General features: G+C 44.3%; 1 protein-coding gene across 1 annotated transcript in view; it reads left to right on the forward strand.

Annotated features, from left to right (window-relative positions):
- The window catches only part of tmeff1a (transmembrane protein with EGF-like and two follistatin-like domains 1a), a 66327-nt gene that overhangs the window by 13111 nt on the left and 27784 nt on the right, over window positions 1-25432 (forward strand). The window contains exons 2-3 of the mRNA XM_047589987.1: window positions 19730-19839; window positions 24653-24782. Coding sequence (XP_047445943.1) covers window positions 19730-19839; window positions 24653-24782 — 240 coding nt within the window. The remainder of the gene's footprint in view (window positions 1-19729; window positions 19840-24652; window positions 24783-25432) is intronic.

The following is a 25432-nucleotide window of genomic DNA, read 5'->3' on the forward strand; positions in this document are numbered from 1 at the left end:
TTCAAATTTTAGAGGTCTCGCATATTTATTAGTTGTCCTGACATTAATAAGTTCACAACCTGCTTGAGGATTCAGTGATAGCTGTCAGGAGCTCCTAATACATCACGTCTTACTGATTACATTTGATTGTAGGCAACATTACGTCTGGTTCATGCAGCCATTTTTAACATTTCACATGTGAGATTTAAGATATTTTGCATCAAAAAACGAAGCGAAATGTTTTGTAAGCGGTAAAAGTTCCTTTAACGTCCACTAGAGGCTCCACCAGCATCTCAGTCACCATTTACCCCCATGTTAAGACTTGTTATCTGCCCCCTGGTGGATTTATCCCGGCTCTGCAGTCAGTAACAGGCTTCTGGCAGCCATTTCCAAAATGGCCGTCTTCACAGACTTTCAGTTTCCTGCAGGAAATTTCTTGGTCATTTTGAAAAGATTACGTTGAACAATGTAATTGAATCATGAATATTACTATATTCACTTCATACTTTATATATCGTGCTCTAATGAAATCATCAGTGGATCAAATATCACACACCAGGTGTATACGTGGCTGTTTTTCTGATTTAGTCAATAATACTGGATTTTTTAAATCCTTCAGAGCGATTCTTCTGTTAAACCTTATGTTGTGACTAGTTATTGTTCTTTGTCATCCTCAGTTTTCACCAAAACAACCTCATAACCTATAATAAACTATATTCACCTTTTCAGAGCAGAACTTCAGAGACACAAACAAATATTTTTTTACTTCATCTTTGCCTGAATAACGACAGAAACTGACAAAAGGCAAATTATCTAATTATAATTTTATTTTCTGTTCCATTTCAATTAAAAACTTGAAGTATTTGAGAAGTATTTGAGTCACTATAACTCACCGATAAATAAAAAAATTCTGAACATTTCAAGTCTTCCAGTGTTCAGCCACACTTTGAATGTGAGTTAACGGTAACTCAGAACCCACAGGCTGTTCGGTTCTAAAGGGTTCAAGTCAAACAAAGATGGAGAAGCTGCACTGAGCTTCAAAACCCTCAGGAAACGTTGACGTTGTTCATCTTCATATATGGTCAATGGAAAAAACAAAACCAGGAGCTATAAGAGGCTGAAACCCTCCTCAGAGTGGATGTGAGTAGCATTAGATGTTTATTATTAGTCATCCATTCCATTTTTCTCAAAATATTATATATAAAACTGCTCTTTGTACGTGTTTCCATTGAAATTCCCTTAAATTCTCGTCACTTTGAGGAAGATGGACTTCAGATCTGAAAAAACGCCTCATGAGAGAGTACGAATGTTTTAGTGATGTTTTTTCCAAATGTGGGCGTTTCCATCACCAGTTTTTTTTTTTTATTATTGAGATATTTGGGTTTTGTGCATTTGTAGGAGAAATGGAAACGCAGCAACTGATGAAGGCGTCTTAAAATGAGAATACCTCGGTCCCTTTGGGATTCATCTATCCAGACGCTCGCCTTCCACCGACAGGCTCGGCATTGTGGGAATCGCCATGGCAACGGAGGGTTCCTGACACTCTTTCCAGCGTGTTGTGTCTGCATTAGAGGAGCTCGTCGTCTTTGTTTGTTCCGTTTTTTTTTGTCCTCCCAGCTCAACAGAAAAAACAAAAAACCTCGACAGCACGTTCAGCCGCTGCAGCTCGGCACATTCCTGGTTTTTTCATTTTCTTTGTGATGCTTTCCACGTCAAGCTGTGGAAATAAATGTCTTTCTGTCCCCTGAAAACCTGAAAAAGGAACAATGAAGGCCTGAGTCTGTGTCTGAGGAAATGGAAAATAAGGAGGAGAGTGACTTCATCAAGTAAACGACTTCGTGTTTGTTCAGTTAAATCTTCATATGACGGAATAAATTCATGGATTTATTTATGTTTATTGACATTTTTCCTCAAAGAAAATACCATTAAATTCTCCCAAACAACATTAGAGCCTTTAATTTTTAATGATGTTTCCCATTCGGTGGCAGCTTTATTGTTTTTAATGGGACGATATTTTCCCCAAAGCATTAGAATTCTTTTAAATGTTATAATCCATTTATTGGTTTGTGAACTTTTTCTCCCAAACATCTAATGAAGACGCTTTGAGGGCGACCACATTCAGAAAACCCTCTATTAGGCACCGATCCATAAATTAATCTACACTTATTTATTAATCCTGGGTTAATTGAACACTTTATTTTCCGCTTTAAATCTTTTTTTCTTTTCGAAGTCTGGCTCAGATTTACTTCATTTTAACGTATTTCTCTCTATGAAATCTTTAAAGCGCGAGGAAAGCCAATTAAACTACAGTATTATAATAAAATTAGAGACGAAGAAACCCCGTGATTAATTGGATTCTTAGTCTTAGGTTTTAATCCCTCAAACAAGGCGATTAATGAACAATTATCCACTAAGGTCCCCATTGAAAACTTTCACCAGATGTTCTAAAAAAAGACATTTTAAAAGCATCACACTGAAATAAAACTGTATTCAAACTGATTTACATAAAGGCTTCAAAGGCTTCTCCGGTTTATTTCATGTGCAGATGCAGCGTCGGTGTCGTCACTGGTGAAATCTGAGCGATAAATATGATCCATTAATAAAAATAATCAAATCATTTAAACTATCAATAATCCGTTATTTATAGGTTTAACTTTGTAATATTATCTGATCAGCAGTTAATTAAGAAATTCTTAAAACTTTCTATATTTCTATCTATAATGCTTATACACCGATCAGCCACAACATTATGACCACAGACATGGAGAAGTGAAGAACGTTTAAACCATCTTGTGACAATTCAGTGTTTCTGCTGGGAAACTTTAGGACCTGGTATTAATTTATGAGGATGTTATTAAGACATGTAGCCCCCACCTAGACCAGACCAGACCACCCCCCCAACCCCATAGCAACGACACTCCCTGATGCCTGTGAAGGTTCTCCAGGTCATCCAGGTCATAGTAATCCAAAAGGTGTTTTAAAAAAGGCAATTGGACAAAAAACTTCAACAAACTCTACAAGTCCAGTTGCCTCTTTTAAAAGCCTTGTGGACACTGTTTGATGGCAGCAGCCTCCCCAGCAGGATGCAGCCTGACACAGACACACAAAACACAAAACCAAAACCAAATCTCTGGCCTCCACCTTCACTAGATCCCAAACTGATCATGTATCTGTGGGATGATCCACTGAGCCCCCCTTCATCCACTAACAGGACCCATGTCCATTCTCTGAAGAGTCACCACAAAGGAGGTGGTCATAATGTTATGCCTGATTGGCTCGGACACCTTTAAAATGTCAAGAAAACCAGAAAACGAAAAAATGTTACAATCAATTAACCTTCTGGTTCCCCCCGTCCTAACTCGGAACCTGCTCAGGAAATGAGTTTATTAAAAACATGCAGGTGTATTTAAGACCAGTTTGAGCCGATTCGTTCTGCTTTTCTCCTTCACAGTGAACTCGTCCTCCAGACTGAGCGCTGTCTTCATGTGCCGTCGCTCCGGTTATTAGCTGGGGGGTAAAGAGCAGCCTCTCGCTGATGGTGATGAATTCCTCGTGACAAACTAAGCCACGGAGGCCCGGTCATACATTTATTTATTCTGCACCAATTGATTGGACCAATACTTCCATGCCAGAGGTGATTCATAATTCAGTGCTTCTGCGTTTTTAATTCTGCAGCCGTCGTACATCATCCTGCCTGTGGTTTGTTGGTATGAGTGTGTATGTGTGCAGCCTTCAGCTCCTCCACTTCTTCCTCTTCAGGGTCTGTTGTGGAGCCATTAGCCACCGCGGCGCGCTGGGTTAGCTGCCCCCGCCATTGATTGTTAGAGAGACCCTCCGGCCCCGAGCCGGGCTTCTTTAAACCCAGAGCTGAAGGCTCCTGTTACCTCAGAGCCAGACGCTGCACGAGGAGGAGGGGGGGGGATGCATTTCACAACCCAAAACACACTCCCAGCTCTGGATCTCTTTGTGCACCAATTAAAATGCATCAAGTGCAAATCACCTGCTGGTTTACGGTTTGAGCTCGGGGGGCCGAGGTCTGGTGTCCTCTGCTGTGCCCAGAATTGGAATGGGGCCTGATTAGTCTCGCTTCACCGGCTCTTTGGGCGAATCCATTCAGCGCAGCGATGGGGGAGTAGGGGGAGGTAAAGGGGGGGGAGGAGATACTGTGAGGCTGAAAAAGTCCTTCACATATAAATCTGCCAGGGAGTTGGCTCGGGGTTTGGGACCAGGATGATTCAGGCCTCACCAGCCTGGAAGCTGCTTTGGTTTTCATTTAAAGAGAAACCGGATATTTCATGGTTTTCAGGGTTTTTTTTAGGGGGGAAACCACATCGCTGTGATCGAGAGTCTGGAAAGTGATGTTGTACGTCCTGGTTGGTGCTAATCAAACAGCTTAATTTCAGCAAATACGTAAAGAATGGGATCAAAGGAGTTCACGAGCTGGGATTTAATCAAATAGAGTATTTATTTTATAACATGTCAGAGGAAAGTCATTTTATTATGACTGAACGTTCTCTTCATTAAGTTTGCTCGCTAAAGGTTAGCCTCTGTGATTTATCGCTGCTAACCGTCGGCCAGACTGACGCGGCCTCTTCAACGTATTGAACTGGAAAACTTGAAATCCCACTCTTCATTTTGAAGAGTGGGATTAGCTGCAGCTAACGGTTATTTTCAGCGTTGATTAATCTGCTAATTATTGGTCGTGAACTCCTCCTGCGCTGGACGCCACAGGTCGGCTCGGTTCCTCCAGCCGTGGTGACTTTGCAGCAGCTTCTCACTGAGACTTTGTTCTGTCAGGATCTCAGAAAACATTTAAACCGGGTCTGACGTTCTGGTTGTCACTGGGAGGACGTTAGCGTTCAGAACTTAGCAGCTAGCCCTCAGAGCAGCCTCACGCAGCAGCTGACACGTCCGTTTAACAAAGACAGACATTTGTCCGACACTAATCTCGTGATCCGGTGCTGCTTTCCATCATAACCGCTCTCTTTGTGTCCCGTCACGCATTGTTTCCGGAGGATGAACTCGTGTTAGTTTAGGAAGTTTGAGGCTGTTCCTCCACAGACCGTGTCCAGATCAGCTGTGATTCGCCTGCAATAAATCTGATTTGTTTATGTGGTGAAGTGCTGCCTTTACTGAGGAAAGCTCTTCAGAGAGATCACACGGAGCCGATCCAGGCCTGAGAGGGGCTTTTGTCTCCTCCAGGCGTTTCTCACAGACTGTTTACGGCCCCTCTGCATGTTGGGACTGTTTATGAGCTCGACGCCAGCCGCGAATCTGTCGCAGGCTGAAGCCCGAACAAAGAGTCCGGCCTCACGTCAGGAACAATACATTTAGAGACCTTCATTATAAAAGAGGTTTGTTTAACGCAGCTGTCAGGAAGTCAAAGAGACCTGACAGGATCTGGCACCGAGGGTCGTCCTGGTTTTTCTGGATCTCGTCTCACATTTGCATTTTCAATTTCCAGCCCTCAGGATGTTTTTATCTTCCTCTCAGCCTCTAACCTCCTCCTCTCCCGAGCCCAAACCAATCACATAAATCTAACAGTGGCCGCGTTAGCGATGCCGCTCGGATACAACGCTGGTGTTGATTCTGAGGTGGCGTCACGTGACATGAGACGCGATCCTTCTCCTCTGGAAGACGAGAGAGTCAGAACATCTTCACAGTCCTTTAAGGAAACTGTTTGACACTAAGTGACAGAACAATACAAACAGAAAGAAAAATAACAGTATTTCTGTGAGATGCTGGAGGTAGAAACTCTACCGCTGCTCCACCGCGTCACGTAAACCATCAACACACAGAAATCTGGTGAGAGAGATTCACAGCCTCCACCGGCAGCAAACGAGAGGAGATTTTAATTCAGACATGCTGCGTTTAAGATGAAGAACAGCTGAGCTGATGGTGCTGTCGTTAGTTTTCTCGCATTTGCTGAAAATGAAAATAAGTCGACAAGTTAAAGTGTTTATCTGACGATGGAGCCGCGGGAAAAGCCTCCAGGATTAATCCTCTGTGCAGAATTTCACGTGTTTTCAGACGTGCTCATTCTAAATGGGACGTCTACATCACCCACGATGCAACGTGTCCACCGTCACCGTCACCTGTTCATTTGAAGATGTTATTTTGAGAGTTTTTAGTTTCAGGTTTGATTCACGTCTGGTTCTGGTTCTCCTGCTTCAGGTTTCACTTCTCTCCAGACGTGATCAGATCCTGTGCAGGTTGAGAAAAGGGCAATGAAACTTTAAATATGTAAAGAAATGGAAATCACATGTGTGGTGTTCAATGATTTATAAACCTGTACCAGGACTTTGGACGGGGCCTTGAGGTTTGTGTTGGACCTGTGGCGGCTGAAGGCTCCATCTCCACTGACTGAACCCAGACCAGAGGCTCTTTCTCAGCTCGTCTGCTCAGCGTCTCCTCGGCTGCTGCTGATTCCTTCCATAAAAGACGGACCGGTCCAGTCCAGTTTCTGGTTCTCTCGTTCATGTACTTATAAGTCCACTGACTCAGTTCCCTGGTTTCCCTCACGACCGGCCGCAGCCAGTGGAACGATAGAATCAGCTCAGCTGATCGTGGAGGAAATGGAAGTCGGATGCAGATGTGCAACGCTGATAATTCAAAATGAAAGTTTTTTTTTATTATTCTTCTCTGTCTGAATGAAGCTCTTTGTGATTTCAGATAGAAACCAGAGCGGTTTGAGGTTGAAGTGTTTTTCTTTTCGAGACAAAAGGAAGGTACAATTAAACTCCTCCACCGCGGTCCGACTAAAGCCTCCACACCAACGCAGCGTGAGCCGCTCTCGCCGCAGCGCTAATTCACCGCCCGTCTTTGTATTGAGACAAACGTGGAACGCCGCGGCGCTGTAATTATGCTAATCACACGGGCGGCCTGCGGTGGGATGGAGACGAGCTGCAGGAGCACGGTGACGAAGCTGCACCTCCGGGACGGAAACATCTGGAGGAAGAGAGAGGAGTCAGCTTAAACATTTACCCCGAACATCTACGATCAGTGGAGCAGAGGCGTCTGTTGCTCTGGTGTCGTGTTCACACTCTGGTTTTATTTGGACTCGGTCCCACCAGAGCAGCCGAGTGCCAGATGAATCCGCCGCTGAAAATAGTTTCCAACAAATGAGCCTGTGATGACGTAGGAGCTTTCACAGGTTCTCCGGTAAGAATCCGTGCAGCCAAAACACGGAAACCGATCACATGGTTTATCTGAGGCCACTTTATTCGGACTCGTTTCCGGGCGGCACAGCTGTGCTGGTTCTCTCTCCGGGTTCCCGGGTTCCTCCCACCGGCCAAACACATGGGCTTCATCGGTGAATCTAAATTGGCTGTAGGTGTGAGTCTCTGTTGGACCTGAGACAGACTGGAGGCCTGTCCGGGGTTGACACCACGTCTCGCCCGGTAACAGCTCAGACAGGCTCCACCCCCCCAACCCTGACCCTCCAGAGGACAAACCGAATGTAGTGCACATCTGGAACAAGTTTGAAAATAATTCAGATGATATTGAACCTTGACTGAAGAAACTAAACCGCGTCTTCTTCTCTGAAAAGTCTGTCCACTCTGAGGGACGACTGGCTCCGACAGACATGTTCATCTGCCATGAAGCTCGGCTGCTGACTTTTATAGTATCGGCTCATTTTCCCGTATAAACAGACGCACGCGTCTAAATCTTATGTCGGCGCAAAGCAGAAGAGACGTCGGCTCTCAGCTTTCCTCCGGAATAAAATAAATACTTTTTAAAAAGTGAAAACGTGTGCAGATGTAAATGAGACGGTCATCCAGGACGTATTTACTGCAGCTCCCGCTGACGGCGCTGTTGTTGTTAATAAAACATTAATAAAACATTACAGCGCTGTGAGAGGTTTATATGTGTGTTTGTAGCTTATAAAGCGGCGCCGCTGTCAAAACGCAGGGATTTTAAGGGATAGCTGAGGGAAAAAGAATCTCATCACAGACACACGGAGAGCTTTAAAATCTCCACATTAAAGACGAATCCCGTCCCGTTCCCGCTTGCGGCCCCCCCCCCCCCCCCCCCCCCCCGCGGGCTCCAGTCAAATCATCTGAAAGGTGCTCACCATCCTTCAGCTTTTACTGCGCATAATGTGAGCCCGCATAATGGCAGGCGAAGCAGACCCTCGCCTGCAAAATAAAAGAGACACAGATTTATAGTGGGAAGTGCTTTATGTCTGCAAATAGCTTTTCCATTAACAGTAACAACAGAAACACGGGGGCCAGTGAATCAGAACATCAGCAGCATTTTGTCGTTATAAGGACGTCTCTTTATTTTCCTCTGTCCTCTTTTTTTTTTTTTTTCCATGAGCAGCGTTTTAAAAATAGAGCTTTAAAATGTCTTTTAAAATACGCCTTCAATGGAGGTGAAACGAAACTGACCCTTTTTTTTTTGTTGTTTTTTCCCCGCGAAACAAATAGAGTCTAATTAAAAAAAGCTCAGAAAGACGCAGTGTTGTCATTTCTGTAACGACTGAAACATTCAGTTCATTTACATCCACAGTTTAATGGAGCTATGCCTGAAATTCAGCCTTCTGAATGTGTTCCTTGTCCTCCTCCTCTACACTAGGTGGCGATATGTGTCTTTTCAGGGGGTTAAATCGACCTATAGTATCATATAATAAACGAGTCGTTGATGCAGGAGACCAGATGGATAATAGTTCAGCTTCTTTAATCTTGTACATAATGTAACATAATGTGTGCGCTACTTCTGGTGCAGATAGATGGCGCTATCTCTCAGACAGTTCTTCTACCGACTCTGTTTATCTTCTTCTGTGACCGGCTTTCTTGGATGTTTTTGTTCCGGGGTCACACGCCTGTGCAGCAGTTGAGTAGCATGTGGACCACGTGTTGTCCAGTTAAAGTCTGATTAAGGTGTATACATGTATGAAAACGATGAAAATCACATTATCTCAACGTCTCAGTTGGAGAAGTCGGAGTAACGTGTTTACATGCACTTGAGTTGTCCAGTTAAAGTCGCATTAAGGCAATAATTAGTTTTTTCATGTGCATGTGAATGTACTGAGTGTTTACCGTCCTGATGAGGATGAGCGGCATCATTAGGTTTGTGAATAGAAGCTTTCATAAGGGGGGGGGGGGGTATAATTAAAGCATCATCGGAGCGAAGCGACAGGAAGCAGATAGAGAGTTTTACTTTGCTGGGTAACGAGCACCTTCAGTGGTCTCGTTTAACGCCTCCGTCTGAAGTCTGTCACACCTCAGCGACTGATTCTCACCTCAGCAGCAACGACACCGAGGAGGAGGAGGAAGAGGAGGAAGAGGAGGAGGAGGAAGAGGAGGAGGAGGAGGGGGAGGAGGAGGAGGAGGAGGAGGAAGAGGAGGAAGAGGAGGAGGAGGCAGGAGGAAGCGAGGAGAGATAGAGAGATGTGGAAGAGATGGGGAAAGCCGTCTAAATCTGTAACAGGATTTGCAAGGAGGAGGACGGAGGTAGGGGAAGAGGAAGTAAGGCAGGAAGGAGGATGCAGATGAGAGGTAGAGGAGTCCAGGGCTCAATAATCACGGCTGTGAGAGACATACGGGGACATGCATCTTCTAAATTTACTTCGTCCTTAGTTTCTGGTCTGATTCCTCGGTTTCAGGCTGAAAGAAGCCTCAGTCAGGTTCTCGATGGACGGTTAAAGAAGTCAGATTCATAACGACATCACCAGGGCGCTTTACATCAGGTGACGTCTAGTGTCGCTGCGTGTTTAGGAGGACGTCAGCGTTGTGACATCATGAAGCAGGTCCTCCCTGGCTTTATCTGCAGGTGACGTTAGTGTCTGTGTATTAAATCAGACGATGGAATACTTTGAAGCTGAGTTTTATGTCAGCGTGTCGTTCACGGCTCTCATCCTGTCACAGGCTTAAATAATCTGCCACGACAACAAGTGAATAAAACAGAACTGAGGCTGGTTTTACTGCGACAGTCACTGTTTACACATATTTACTCTGATACTAGAGCTAACACAGCCTGGAAGGTCCAGGAATGTGCACCTAGATCTTATTTAGTGTAACACAGTGAATGAATGTCACTTAGTTATTTGCAAAGGATTAATTCATTTAGTCAAAAAACTTTTACGAAAGTGTGTTGATTTTCTTTCCCACAGTTGTTAGTGATGGAACAGGTGGACAGTTTAACTTTTATCTTTTTAAGGATCCATTTGTTAAAGATTCCACAATTTTTTAGAGATTTTAAGTATCAGGTGAAATAAACCTGACGTTAGAGATGGTGATAGAATAGAATAGAATAGAATAGAAAAACCTTTATTTGTCCGTCAGTGGGGAAATTGCAGTTTGCAACAGAAACATCGGAGCAGAAAAGTAACAAGAATAAAGAGTGGATGAAAAAATAATGAGATAAAAAAAGTAGAATAGAATAAACAACATACAGTTATTGTCATATATAGAAAAGTAGTGAATTGCAGCACAAAGTAATTGGATCGTGAAACAAAGTGTTGCATGACAAACCCAAAGTGTTGTATTGTTCAACAGAGAGATGCTGCAGAATATTGCACAGTGTTGGACAATACGTAAGTAATGAACTGCAACAAAAAGGAACAGGATTGTAACAAAAAGTATTGAATTACAAACAGATTTATAACAGATATTGTACAGGACTGAACACAGAGAGCAGTGAAATGATGAGAGTATTTAAAACCTTGAGGAGTAATAATATTGTAATAAGTAATGATATTGCAGGTTTTATGAATGTTCGTTGTGGAGCCGAACAGCAGCAACGTTAGTGTTCAAGGGTTAACGAACAAAATCTAAAGCTAAGAGGAGGAGGCTCTGTTACTCAACATCTAATGACTACAAGGACCCCGAGCCCCCGACTCAACGCTCTGATGGAAACTCTTCTAACAACCAGACGGACCAGAACCAGGATCTGAAGCAGGTGTCCTGGTGACGGGCCGGAGGCTGGAGGAGGAACCAGGAAGTCAGACTGACACCGAGCAGAACATCCCACCATGAGCTGAAACATGTCGTCTCCACGTCCTGACCCGTTCATCCTCCTCCTCCCTGCACCTTGTGAGCAGGTGAAGCCAAAGTAACAGAAATGACACGAGTATCAAACACAGACTCCGACTTTCTCTGCAGAGCAGATGAAAAGACTCGGGATGATTAATGAGTAATTAGTTGCATCCTGTTTTCTCAGGAGGAGCCTCTTCCTTCAGAGCATCACGCAGCCAATCTGAGGATTTATCGCCTTGTTAGTAACAAAGTGAAGTGTACTCCGGCCTCGCTGACCCCACTCGTCAGAGCGACCTTCCCCGGAGGTCAATTACTCGGTGGCGCCCGTGCGTCAGACTCTAAGATGAGCCTGGAAGGAGTTTCTTTGTGTCGCTGGAAATCTGTTGAACATGAATAAAACATCAAAGCTGTTATCTCCGCGCTGCACTCCCGCCGCTTCCCAGGTGAAGATTAGTCTGCAACGAGCCGAGAGGCTGTCGCTCCTCCAGGCCACTCGCAGCTCGCTCGGCCCTCCAGGAAGTAACGGGAAAAAAAACATCGGGGGAGGGGGGGGGCGTAATTAGACAGCAGGTCTTTCTGCAGCATCTGCTCCGTGTCAGCGCTGAGGTGGAACATTCAGACTCTGGCGTTTTCACATCAGCAGTGGACGGTTTCACGTTTAGAAATAACTGGTTATGATCAGAAAAACTCGAATGATTCATTTCCTCCAGGTGAAAAACACGTGTCTGGTCCGAGTCGATCTGAAAACCAGCGACAACGAGGAGAAACGAAGACGTTTCATCCCAGTAACGTCTCCGATTTCAGATAAAGACAGATGTTTATCTACATATACACAATATAACACAACATACACTAACATTGTGCAGGGCTCCTTTGTGGTGACTCTTCAGAGGATGGACATGGGTCTTCTGAGGGTGCTGAGTGTGGTTAGTGGGGGGGTCTTTGAGGGGAGGGGCCTCTGTGGATGTGGTGAATGGAGGCCAGGTCAACACCTTGAGATGTTCTTCAGGTTTTTTCGAGCTGTTCCTAAAGTGTTGTGTCATTGCTATGGTGTGGGAGGGGGGGGGGGGGCTACGTGTCTAAGTAACATCCACATGAATGAAGTTTCCCAGCAGAAACACTGAATTGTCAGAAGATGGTTTGAATGTCATTCACTTCTCCTGTCAGTGGTCATAATGTTGTGGCTGATCGGTGTATCTCAGGCCCACTTCATATTTTATGCTCTTACATAGTTTGTATGTAATTTTCTATGTGTTTTGCTTTTCTCTAGATTTGTACATAATTATGTCCAGTACACCATGTTTATCGAGTGTTTTATAGACTCTTAAACTTTTCTCCTTTTCTATAGTTTGATTTCCAAAAACCTAAATCCATCTTTCTACAGCCAGTTCATACTTTTCCTCTCTGCTTCCACGAAGACTTTTCTGGTTGCATCATAAAAACCCACCTCACTAAAACGTCCTGAAGGCCAGTGACACCATGAAAAACATGCAAAATATTCAGGTTAAAGACGTCAGCGTCCGTGCGTCGCCCGTGGCAACAAGGAGGAGGAGGAGGAGGAGGAGGAGGAGGAGGAGGAGGAGGCAGCCAAGGTTTCATGTTTTATTCAGAGAACAGGAGAAGAAGAAGAGAGGAAAAGCTCTTCTTCTCTTCATGCAGCTGATGAGGGAACAACACGAGTGTTTAGTGTTAGAACGAACGGAGCTTCACATCCTTCATCACTTCATCCCACCGCTACCTCCTCGCCTCCTCACCTCCTCGCCTCCTCGCCTCCTCACCTCCTCTTTCATTCTTATTTCATTTAGGACGGTATCTTTAAAAATATAAAAAGGATGAAAACGAGCGGACGCTTTGTTCCAGTCTGAATTTCCAAGGTTTGATTGTAAAGACGAGACAAACCATCACATCGCTGGTCTCTGGACGGTCCAGGCTCTGGTTGCCGTGGTAACCCTCCTTGTGTATTTTCCACCACAGCAGTTCCTGAGTGAAACGGTCTGTGGGGACGGTGGACGCCGGAACAGCTGCTCAGACCGAATCCAGAACCATCATTTACTTTATTTATACGACCGGAGTGTTGGAGGAACTCTGGGGCGGCACGGTGGCGCAGCGTTTAGCACAGCTAGAAGGTTCTGGGTTCGGATCTGGGTTTGGGTCATAGGTTCAGTGGTGATTCTGAGGCCACGTCCACGATCGATTTTTTTCTCTGGTTTTCTTGGCGCTGGTTTGAGAATTTCTCCGTAAAGACGGATCCATCACAAAACCTCCTCAAGTTGTATCAGGGCTCACTATGTGATGCAGTACCGTCACCAGCCTGTAGGCCGCCGCTGATGAGGGTGTTGTTATGAGTTGTCGGGGGCCAGAGGGGCGATGATATCGTTGTCTTTCTATCAGGCGTCCACACGAATGAAAACATAAACCCTCCGTGGATCCATCGATGCACCGCGAGCTGCAGATATTTCAGAGCCGTGGACGAGGCCGTGGATCCGAGCAGCACGATCAATGAGTCAGGCAGACTCATCCATCCTGTTACCCCCCCTCTCTCTACTACCAGGGAGCGGGGGGGTGTCAGGTTAACAAGGGGAATGTGTTTAACAAGGAGGATGACCCCCCCACCCCACCCCACTCCACTCCTCTCCGAATCACCTGCTGGTCAGACTCTTTGGTTTCTTCCATCTGCAGAGCCGCGATAGTAGAAAGTAGCATCAACGTGAGATTAGACTTCGAGTTAGATCGACTTTAATGATCCACGAGGGAAAATGTCTGGTCACAGTAGCTCCACATAAAAGAAACGCTCTTAAGAACCATATAATAAAGTAGAAAACAGTGTAAGCAAAGAGGAAATGTACAGAATTAGCATATGAACAAATGTACAAGAAACAGAGAAGGAAGGATACACAGTGTATTTATATATATAAGTAGGAAAATAGTATCTATGAACTCACTTTAATATGTTCTAACACGTCTGTGTTAGTTTATCCAAATAAAACCAGCTCAAACAAGAGCGACTACAGCTTCGTGAACATGTTTCATCCAAGTGTTCGCTTCTAAAAGTTCTGGTATAAATAGTGAAGAAAACTGCAGCTGTGACCAGACTCTACTGTCCTGGAGGAGGAGGCGTCTGGTTTGGTGGGAGGACACATCTGTGGAGACGCTCAGTCCTCCAGGTCACGGTTCATCCAAACAGGACTGGGACAGTTTCTTCAAGACGTTTCAACCTGGTCTTCAAGTGTCGTCAGTGACCAGACGGATAAAATGTGGAAAAGCAGAAATGCTAAACGTGCCTTTGGTTTGGTCCTTTAATGTTTCAACCAGGAAGCACAAAGAGAAGTAAAGGAGAGAACAGCAGATATTAGATTCAGATGAAAGGAGAAGTTTTTGAAAGTGAAAGAAGAAGAAGAAGAAGAAGAAGAAGGAGACGACGACGCTGGAACAATACTCAGATGTAATTTTAGACCTGGACCAGTCGTCACCGTGGTGCAGACTACTTCCTGGACCAGAGAGATCTGAACCAGTGAAGTTCACCACAGGATAAACAACATTAAGAATAAGATTAACTTTACCTTCACTTTGAAATTAAATAAAAGAAAAGAATGTATTTAAAATTTAAAATCAAATAAAAGTTGTTTTTCTGGTTTATAATCCTGAAAAAGGAGCGAGTCCTGAGTCTCGGCCTCCAGCGTAAAGTGTCTTTACTGTCGTTAAAGTTCATTAAACCAGAATCAGACTGACATTAGTCAGAGTTTATTTCTAGCAGCTAATATTTTACATTCGTTCTGTCACGTGACGTCTTCAGAGTTAAAATGTAGAAACTAATAAACTGAGAAGGTGCTGATCATACCGAACCGACCTGAAGTTTCTTCAGAGACGTTTGTGTGTCTGAGCGTGATGGAGGTTTGAGGTCCCATCATGCATCACTGGCGCTGATATTTTACATGAATGTCACGCCTCCTCCAGGACTCGGCTCAGAGTAACTTCTCCGCTCTCAGGGAAGCGAATCGATTCGCCTCAGTCCTTGAGAAGGTTGCTCTTCTCTGTGAAACCAAAGCTCTGTCTGGAGATACCGGCCTCTCTCTGTTTATCGGACGCTCCGGTTTGTGTGAAACTATCGAGGTCTGGTTTCTTTGAAATGATCTGTTGTCGGGGTAGAAAGGAGGAGAGAGTATTCAGCAGCGCTCAGATGTTTTTTTTTTTCCAGACGCTATGATCTGAAACCTGAAGCATCGATTATCTGGTCCTCTCAGTCTGTTACTCTAAATTTAAATGGAGACATCAGAGACATTTATGGACATTTAAAGTCCTACCGACGCAGGACTAGTTTAACCAGAGGACGTCTAGTAACTTATAATAATCTCGTCTTTATTGGCACAGAACTAGTTTCATTTAGAAATGACTTCGCTGTTTCTATCCGTGGTTGTGACTCTGCTACTTCCCTACTTTTTTTTTTTTTTTAAATAAAACATGATGTGATGATGCTTTTGATCCTTACGAAGAAATAACCAAGAGTCTGTCAGTATTTAAATCAGCTCTGCTCCCTAACATCTGTCCACACTTTGATTTATTGAACATCCTTCATGATTCTTAAGAGACAAGAGGCAGAAAAATAAGAGACGCTGATTCACTCTGGATTAGTTTTATCTCGGGACCTTTGTGTTAGGAGAAATACACCAGGTCATTTATGGTGCAATCTTTATTATTAGAAACTACTAGAGGTCTTTGTGTTGGTCTGTGGTTTGGACAATGACATGTTTCTCCAAACACAGATGAACTGAAATAAAAAATAACTGTGTGTTTTCTAAAGAGTTTTGTTTGATTCGCACCTTTTTTTTTTGCCTCTATCATAAAATCTGTTCTAAATCAAAGTTTGGACAGATGTCCAGCGTTCAGCCCGTCAGGAGGAGGAGGAGGAGGAGGAGGAGGATGTGATGGTTTTATGTAGCTGAAGTAACTGAATCTGTCAGAAAGAGTAGAGGGATGAAAGGTTTAATATTAATCTGTCGTGTGGAGGAGACGTCAGATAAAGAGTTTCAGTCAGTAAATAGTTCATATTAGTTCCTGGATATTATTAGTTTCTAGATCCAGATAAAACTGAGCGTAGTCGTACGGGTTATTTTTTATTTTTGTGTTGTTGTTGCTACTGAAAATCAGCTCCATGTGTCGCAGCTGGTGGAGGTGTTGATTTTAAAACGTAGTGTGTAGTTATGTACAAATTCTGTTTCCACTTTCATGTAAGGAATAAATAAATAAATAAAAACTTTATCGAGCTATCGCTTCAAAACATGTTGTGAGAAATAAATGAAACTCATGTCGTGTAAACACGATGGATTCGAACCCATAGTCGACGTCATCTAGAAGCAGAAACTCAGCGACAGATCTGGTTCCTACGACTCAGAGCTGTAGAGACGAGGACTGATATCAGCTGATTAGTATTATTATTATTAGTTCCCTCATCGTAACTTCTGCTCAATGATTCAGATTAATCTCAAAGTTCTCCATACGAGGCGCGTACACATCCAGGTACAGGACGGTGCTTTGAACCTGAATAAATCTGAATGATGACTCTGAGGCCTTGAGGGAATCAGAAAGAGTCTAAAGTCGTAAAATAAAAAGCGCGTCTGAGTCGAGAGGCTTCAGAGACCGGGGGAAGATGAGGTATCGACGTCGGCCTCTCGGAGTCGGGGCTGCGGTGGAGGAGGTGGAGGGAACGAAGGGGAGGGTGGGGCAGGCGTGCGTGGGGGGGTAGATAAGGACTGGGTGGCCATGACGACCGGGTCCAGCTCGGGGGATTTGCTCGGTGGTGGATGCTGCTGCTACGCTCCGTCAGCTTCTTTAGTTCTGCTCCGGACCAAAAGAGGGAATTATGTGCATCTGAAAATCCCTGTTTCTGTTGTGACATGGATGAAGGGACCTGAACGCAACACGCACACACACACACACACACACACACACACACACACTGAAAACAGACGTCTGCGTCTCATGTCGTCGGCGTGATTCCTAAATTGTCCCGGTTCTAAATCGTGCGTAAACCTGCAGACAGGAAGCAGCTCCGCGCTCATTCAGCTGATGGAGGCGTCCGTCGGCCTCCGGGCTCCACTTCATTAGTTAGTAAACGAGCTGCAGATCCGCACAGAGCTTCTAGTGACGACGCTCTACCTTATCAGTTAATACCTGATTAGAAGAAGAAGAAGAAGAAGAGCTTGAATTTCTGTATCGTCTTTCAAAGTACCCAAGATGCTTCACATTGAGCGTGAGGAAACAATGAGTTTCTGTTTCCTCCGCTTCGTCCCTCATGGTTCCACCACAGTCTTCTTCTGCTGCATAACAAACTGATTAACTAGTTCATTACATGCGTTAGCGCCTCCCGTGGAGACGGGTGGTATTACACGTGTCGCTGTGTCGCAGATTGAACCAGGCCTGAGAGCGTTGGGTCTTCAGAGAGGACTTGGAGACGTCCGGGGTTGGAGCGCTGCAGGTATCAGGAGGGAGGGAGTTCCACAAGCTCCATGAACAGAAGAAACCATCAGACACAAAATCAGAACCATCTTTACCGACGTCATGTTCATGACTCATTTCTACTCATTTCTACTGGCTTTAACAAGTCAAGGTTTCATAAACGTGTCCAGACCGACAGCACAACTAATGAATTAATCCTGAGCTTCGTGTCATGTCTTCGACCTTTAACGTCTTTTTAAACCATTTCTCGCTTCATTTTCAAATAGAAAATCAAAATATTTAGGATTTTGAGTTTTTTTTTTATCAGTTGATGTCCTGTTGCTATGGGTTGTGGTTTGGGAAATCAGGAAGTGATCAAGCAGCAGCAGGAATGTGAGCCTGTAGCGTCTAAAGCGGTGAAAATCCAAAAAGAGGCAGAAGAAGGAAAGGAGGAAAGAGAAGATAGAAATGTGACTTTATACGGACGAGTTCAGCTTGTAGTTCCTGTGGGATGTTTCTCTGCGTTTAAACTCGATGTGACTGAGTCATGATGCGTTCAGGGAGCTTTCTGATCCGAGGAGACGTTGATAAGACGTAACACAAACATGAGTAACATCCCTTCCAGGTCCGTACGTAACAGTGAGATTAATGCGCATGAATCAAATAAAATGACACAGCATGAAATAAATTTAGTTTACACTGCGAGAAGAATGAAGCAACAACCGTAAAGCAGCATCGGTCTGTTTTGAATGGTGCTGTTGATGCGTTTAAGGAGCCTCGTCTTTTCTTTGAATCTGAAGGTCGGTCTCCTCGTTTGAAGCCTCAGCTGCAGCTTCGCGTCTCTGCGTTTCCTCCTCGGCCGCGGAGCTTCAGGGTTTTGGCCGCGGCGGTTGTTGTTGCCGCGGTCAGCGGCGGCCATTTTTAGGGTCGGGGAGGTTTGCAGAGCCTAATTACAGGCCATTATGAATCTCCTCACCACCACATGTGTGCGGTGGCGGAGGCCTGTTATTATCAGAGTCGGTCCTCCAGATGAGAAAACAACCATCAATAATCTCCTCATGACATTTTATTAACTGATCAGCTGTAGAACGTTAAAGGCCAGAACTGATTCGGGATAAGAAGCGGCTCCGAGATTAAAAACCTCAGCAGGATCCGGCCTGGAAGGAATCCTCTGGCATTTAGTTCTCTATTTAATACTTTGTGAAAAGAACTTTTCTTTTACTGAGTGATTGGACAAGTTTGACTTGAAATCAATGTTTGACTCTTATAAGAGGTGTCACAATGAGTGCAGCATCTCCTGAGACCCTGCGTCCTCATATGGGGACATTAAGTTTTAGGTTTGTGGCAGCTTATTCTAAACATGTCGCTCCTATAAGTGGACTCTTAGTCTGGTCAAAGGGTCAATCCACTAGACTCATTTATGAAATCTTGCTTCAGTTTAGAGAAAAAATGTTTGTCTCGTGATTTTGTGTTTATTTAAAAAAAAATCTGCAATAATTTATTTAGTTTATAAGCAAACAGGAGAAATGAGCTGAGTTCTTACAGCGCCCTCTGTAACTCTTCAAGATGGTTAATTAACTCAACAAGGTACAAAACCTCAACAAACTCAAGGTGGAAACTTGTTATTGTTATTTATTTAATTAACATTTCTAGTTTTATATGACACACATTTAATAAATTCTACCGATGGCGACGAGCTACGACGCCGCTAATTAGCAAGTACTCGTTTGAAGACGTTGGGACTTCGTTGTATGCAATTCTGTCTTTGCACAGACATGTTCAGGTGTTAAAATGAACAGCAGTGAGAAGTTTTATCTTGAAACAGTGGAAAGAAGGTGGTTGTCTACACGGGAAATGTTAAAATAAACGGCTTTAGACAGTGTTACACCTTGTGTCCACATATGAGGACATAATTATTATCTTATATTTCTTATGTCCTGCTGAGAGAAGAGGAAATATTTCCACACACTATAATTAGTGCAGCGGTGTCACTTAGGTCGTACTAATCCCAAACACCTTGAAGGAATTAATAATGCAAAAACCAAACCGTATCTCCTGAGACCTGAAGCCTCTGGTCTCAGGAGATTAGACCCCGGACCATTGTGTGAAGGTGGGAGGAGGAATCACGGAGCCAGCAGAGAACACCAGGGTTACACATTTACATAATTAGACAAGAGGTTCATCAAAGTCAGGCACAGAGCTCACTGGTCCGTAACCGCGACTCTAGTCCACCAGCTCTAATAAACCATCTCACCTTCTTCTTCTTCTTCTGCTGTCCTTAATCACGTGGACTGTTTCTTCATGTAAAACCTCTGCCTTGGTCTGTGTCTCCGCTGTAGATTTGTCAGAGAAGAAGAGCGACCTGAGGGTCTGCGACGACTCCACCTGCCGATACGGAGGCGTCTGCAGAGACGACGGAGCTCAGCTCAAATGTGTCTGCCAGTTCCAGGTAGAGGACCCCCTTTCTCCTTCTTCTTCTTCTTCTTCTTCTTCTTCTTCTTTATTGTTTGGTCACAAAACACTTAACTGATGCACACAACACTGATTCAGACCTGGAATCACGACAGGTCGCAGCAAACGATGGAAAATGGCTTAGGCTGAGCTGCCAGCACAAGTGAAACCTAATGACACAGTCAGGCCTCCTCTGAAGTGGGGTGAAGTTTTCTACAAGCCCCAAACATGTGTGAAGAGTTTATGATGTAACCCAAAGCGAAGAATGTCACATTCACCTTCTCTCATTAACATTCAGCAGTCACCGTGTGGATGGTGTGAAATACTCCAGAGCCGACAGGAGCAGGAAGAGAAAGACGCTGACATCATATAATCTAGACCAGGGGTGTCAAACATACGGCCCGGGGGTGAAAAACTGGATTACAATCAGATTACACTTAAAATATCATCTGAAATCATTCAATAAAATAAGAAACTGCACTTGCACCCTGCACTTCTTAAGAAATGTACAGTTGTTCAGTACATGTACTTGTACTTCTTTACGCTAAAGTAAGGGGGAAACATCTGGAGTTGTCGTTATTTATAAGTTAATAAGCTGTTGTGTTACTGGTCCAGCCCCCCTGAGTGTGGCCCCTGAACTAAAACCAGTTTGACCCCCCTGATCTAGACTCTACAGGGACCTTTAGCAAAAATGTCCAACCTGGACTTGGGCTGTTCTGCTCTGCAAGCTCCGTTAGCTAATGCTAATGGAAGGAGGAGCCAGGGAACACATGGGAGGCTAGTGGGCGTTGTTTTATTCTGTTAACGGATAAAACCAGACAAGCAGCGCTGAGTTAGAGCAGGAAGTGATGGTTGTAACGCTGTGGAAAGCAAATAGAACCTAAAATGTGCCTTTACCTGAGGGTTCAGAGTTCTTTCACCTGCTCCTGCTCTGGTTTTATGAGCTAAAATGAAGAGAAACACCGTGAAGTTCAGTCTGATGACACGAACGTTTGAAACCGATGTGAAAGAAAATAGAATTACTCTGCGGTCGCTCGCGTTTGTTGCAGATTTGAATAACAGCAGCAGCAGCAGCAGCGTGAAGGGCAACGTCTGGAAGACAGATTCACCAGCATCGCTGTTTAACTCCGGCCGTCACGCTCCGTGGTCTGAAAGCTAAACCTGAATTATGCACAAAGAGAGGAGCCCACACATGCCTCAGTTTTATTTATAGAGCGTCAATAACAATACAAATGAACTTAAGATGCTTTTTACTGAAACCTGGAGCAGAACCCGGCTCACATCTGTCATCTCCCTCCAGTGAGGAGGAAAAACAGTTTTAGCTTCCTCCGTGTGGGAGATGACGTCACGTCGTTTAGAGTTTGTGTCGGCTAAAGACAAAAAACAGCATGAACGTGGAGGCAAAGTTCTACATAGCTTCAAATGTCCAAGTTGGAATTTCTGAGTTTTAGTGAAGGCATCTGCGTTTTTTTAAAAAATAGTATAAATAATAATAATGATAAATGTTAGGATGTAAATTTTGAAATTTAGAGTTAGAAGGTTTTTTTATATAATTCTTTGGTTAAATTTCTTTACCTTAAGGCGTGAATTCTGCCTCTTTAATTAAAACATGTTTTTTTTTGGTCAGGAAATATTTTTTAAGTCAAAACTGTTACAAATGCACCTCCAGTGAAGTGAATATTAGCAAAACTGTTGAGGCAGCAGGAGGTGGGGTAACGTTTAATCTAACGTAGTTACTTTTAAAACCGTAAAGTAACTACTTTTTGAAGGAGTACTCAGTAATCTGATTACTTTTTCAAGGTAACTGTGGGGATACCGGATGTAGCTGATGATGTTACATGACAGTTTGAGGGTTTAAGAGGTTAAACAGGTTGGAGGCCGTGAAGATGGATGGATGGATGGATGGATGGATGGATGGATGGATGGATGGATGGATGGATGGATGGATGGATGGATGGATGGATGAGGAGAGAAGAGGAGGAGAAGGATGAGGAGGAGGAGGAGGAGGAGGAGAGGAGAGGAGGAGAACCAGCCTGAAGCCTCCTCCTTCTTTCACATTTAAACCTCGATGTTGTCGGACTGAAGCTGTGAAGCTGCGACAGTCGAGGGTTTTTGGTGCCGTCGGTTTATTGTCAGGTTGTTTTCTGTTCTTCTTATTATTTTAAAAGTCGGCCATTAAAACAAAGTAACCTCTTCCACCCTGGATCATCTCCGCGTGCTGTTTGTCGTGCTTCGCTCTGAGTTCGTTGGAGCTGCAGCGAAATCTTTAAAACGGATTCAGTGACTTCAGTTTGTGTTGACTCACTGCTGTGAAGCTGATGTCTAATCTGTGGGTCACAAACTCATTGCTCTGGAGGCAGTTTGACAGCTCTGGGTCTCTTCAACCCGAGGACACCTCGGTTTATTTAGTCACAACTCTTCTGCAAACACAGTAAATCTGCATCTGCTCCTCGTCCACTGACCAGATTCATTGGCTTCCCAGTGAAGCTACGAGGCCTCAGGAGATATTCTGCCTGCTCTCTGCTCTTATTTTGAAGGATCTGCACCTTTTCCTCTGTGACTGCTCGTAGCATTTTTCAGCTGCGTGGAAGTAAAACGTATCTGACAGCTCACGTCGGTTAATGCAGACGCATAAATCTGAGGCTGGGGCCTGAGTCAGCAGTCTGCAGGAGAATTATCTGACAGCGCGTCTCGAGATTAGAACTTATTCACTTATTTTTATTATTTTTTTTCTTTGCAGGTGTGTGTGTGTGTCGCTGTAAACCAGTCACAGTTTGCACACACATTTCCCTGTGTGTGTTATGTTTTCTCAGAATGAGTCTCACTAAAGTCACTGATGGAAACTCCTTCCATCTGCTCCACCCGCCCACCTGTCGGCCACCGAACCAAACATCCACCTCCATCTGAAAACCCGCCACGCGTCATTTAAAGCAGTAATCTGTTACACTTCCACATGAATAAATCAGTACCTGCTGGAAGCCGCGGGGCTCCGTCTATTTCCTGATCCTCCTCCTAACAGACGAAAGCTTGTGTGGTGCTGATTAGTGCTGACGGCGATAATGAGCTGCAGCACGATGTCACGTTACTACAAATACTTCACCCCATGAGAACAGAAACATGTCTGACAGATTATTTTAGGAAACTGCTGACAAAAAAAAAATAAATCTGACAGGACAAAGGTCAGAAACTGCCCACACTCCTGACTGTGTTGTCGTCGTGTTTTTAATAAAGACGTGTTTTTTCTGTCCGATATGAACCTGAACTGCTTGTGTGGGCTCAGCTGGAGGTCACCGGGGGTCAGGCCTTCGGGGGGGGGGGTTGGTGTCCTGCTAAATGATTGATGGCTGTGGGTTAATAGAATATGGATTGTTGAGCACTGATATGTGTCCTTGGCAGCAGAGTGGAGCTGGGCTACGCTAACCCTCGCGCACAATGAATGAAACCAGCTAACTCACTGCAGATGTGACGTCTCACCAGCTTCCTGAAGCAGCAAACATCAGAGGAATCTCCCCCGTGCTTTTCCTTTACGAGGAGTTCCCACGTGTGGCTGCTTCTCCTTCGAGTCTGAGCTCCACCTCAAACCATCTGAGCCTGGTTTAGATGCATCCATCCCTCAAACCGCCTTCTCCAGAGTCTGGAGATCTGGGTGAAGAACTACTGAAGGTCCCAAACCAGATGGGACGGTGTTGTCTCTGCAGGACGCTGTGGTTCCTTTGGTCTAACGTCCATTGCTACTTCTTCTCGTGTTTCTTAGTCATGATTTCTTTGAAGTCTTCTCCAACTGCACATGCAGGATGAGACCACCCAGCAATCAACAACATCTCTCGGAGCAGGTCTCAGGATAAACAAGGAGACAAAACTGATGAGAACAACAGATCTATCAAAGAAGTCAACTCCTTCTTCTACCCTGGCAGCACAGGCAGTGATGTCAGAGCCAGGGAAATAACTACAGCAATCAGTAGCTTCTTCATCTGACTCTGAAGAACTGAAGACGTCTTCAAGAAATTCTACAAGTCCTGTTGCCTTATTCACACACATGTGCATCCTAAACTCTAATGTTAAATGCATCCTTCTCCATGATTCAGACACGTGAAGAATGACAAAAAAAGACGTTGCAGAGGATCCAGACATTCATTAACAGCTGTCTGAGGAATCAGAATCAGTGGAGCCGGTGGAGAGTCCGATCCAATCCTGGTCTTCTATTTCCGGGGAAACGAGAACAAGAAGAAACCTTCCTGAAATGTTCTGGATGATGTAGTACGACAACAACATGTACATTTGACACAGCAGATATGTCAAAAGACCCTTGTGTGTCTGTTCATCTCCGGTTGTGGCCACGCAGGAAAATGAGGCAAAACAAAGTCTGATGTTGGATCGTCAGAGGTTTAGGAATTATTTAAACTCGCAGATTTCAAATAAGCAAAATGATCTAACCTTTGTAAATGTATTTGGGATCAAAACACTAAGCATTATCTTGGAAACAAGCCTTTATTTAAGATATTTCATCTCAGTTAGATTTACCACACTAATGGTGACGCTAGTGATGATGCTAATGGTGATGCTAATGGAGGTGCTGCTTTCCAGTGCATTCACAAACAAACAAACAGCCAGGAACCAGTTTGCAGATTTCCCAGGGTGCATTGGTTCTTTCCTTAACAATGAAATTAGTGTGAATCATGTTGAGTTTCATCCACGTTTATTATAAAACTAGAGCTGAAGGTGCAGAGAGCAGAACTCCTCACGCCGGCGCCGACTCTCTGGGCTGGTTTTGATTTTTACCGAACTAAACGTGGCCTGTGTTTGGTTTCCAGTGCCACAAAAACTACATCCCCGTGTGCGGCTCCAACGGTGACACCTACCAGAACGAGTGCTACAGGCGACAGGCGTCCTGCAAACAGCAGAGGCTGATCTCCAGGGTGTCGGACGGGCCCTGCTCCAGCGGTGAGTTTGTTTTCAGGAAATACACGGTACCGACTGGTCGATGGACTGATTGTCTTGTGATAAAAGTGAATTATAATACTTCATTTGTTGATATTGAGCTGTGGTGGTGAGGGCGTCCGTCGGTGTTTAAAGGTTTCAGATTGTCTCCTCGTTAGACGACACGCAGCCCGTCTTCGCTTCGTTCCATCTCTCATGTTGGAATGGTCTTTTTTTAATTGAAACTGTGGAGATAAGACTCCGTCAGACACTAATGACACGACTGTTATTAAGGAGAAGAAACAAGCCAGTGTCATTAGTATTTTAATGTGAAGTCGTGGAATATAATCCAGGTGAGTGCAATCAGGTTCAAGTGCTGTTTATCTGTGCACATAATTACCAGCTGATAGTCTCTAAACCATCTGCAGCCTTTTCAAATACAACAGAGGTGAATGAATGAATAAAAAATCTTAGCGTCTTAGCTTTAAGTTCTCAGCTGGAAACAAACATTTATTATGATGCACATTAATGAACAATTCTCCAGAAACCAGAATATCCACTTGACTGGAAACACAAAGAGTTGGTCAAATTAAATTTTTTGTCCCGTTTTACTAAGAATCAGAGTCTGGTATCGCACCATCTGGACCATCTCTCACTCTTCTGTCCATCACCAC

The sequence above is a fragment of the Mugil cephalus genome, chromosome 7, assembly GCF_022458985.1.
Source record: "Mugil cephalus isolate CIBA_MC_2020 chromosome 7, CIBA_Mcephalus_1.1, whole genome shotgun sequence".
Taxonomy (NCBI): Eukaryota; Metazoa; Chordata; class Actinopteri; order Mugiliformes; family Mugilidae; genus Mugil; species Mugil cephalus.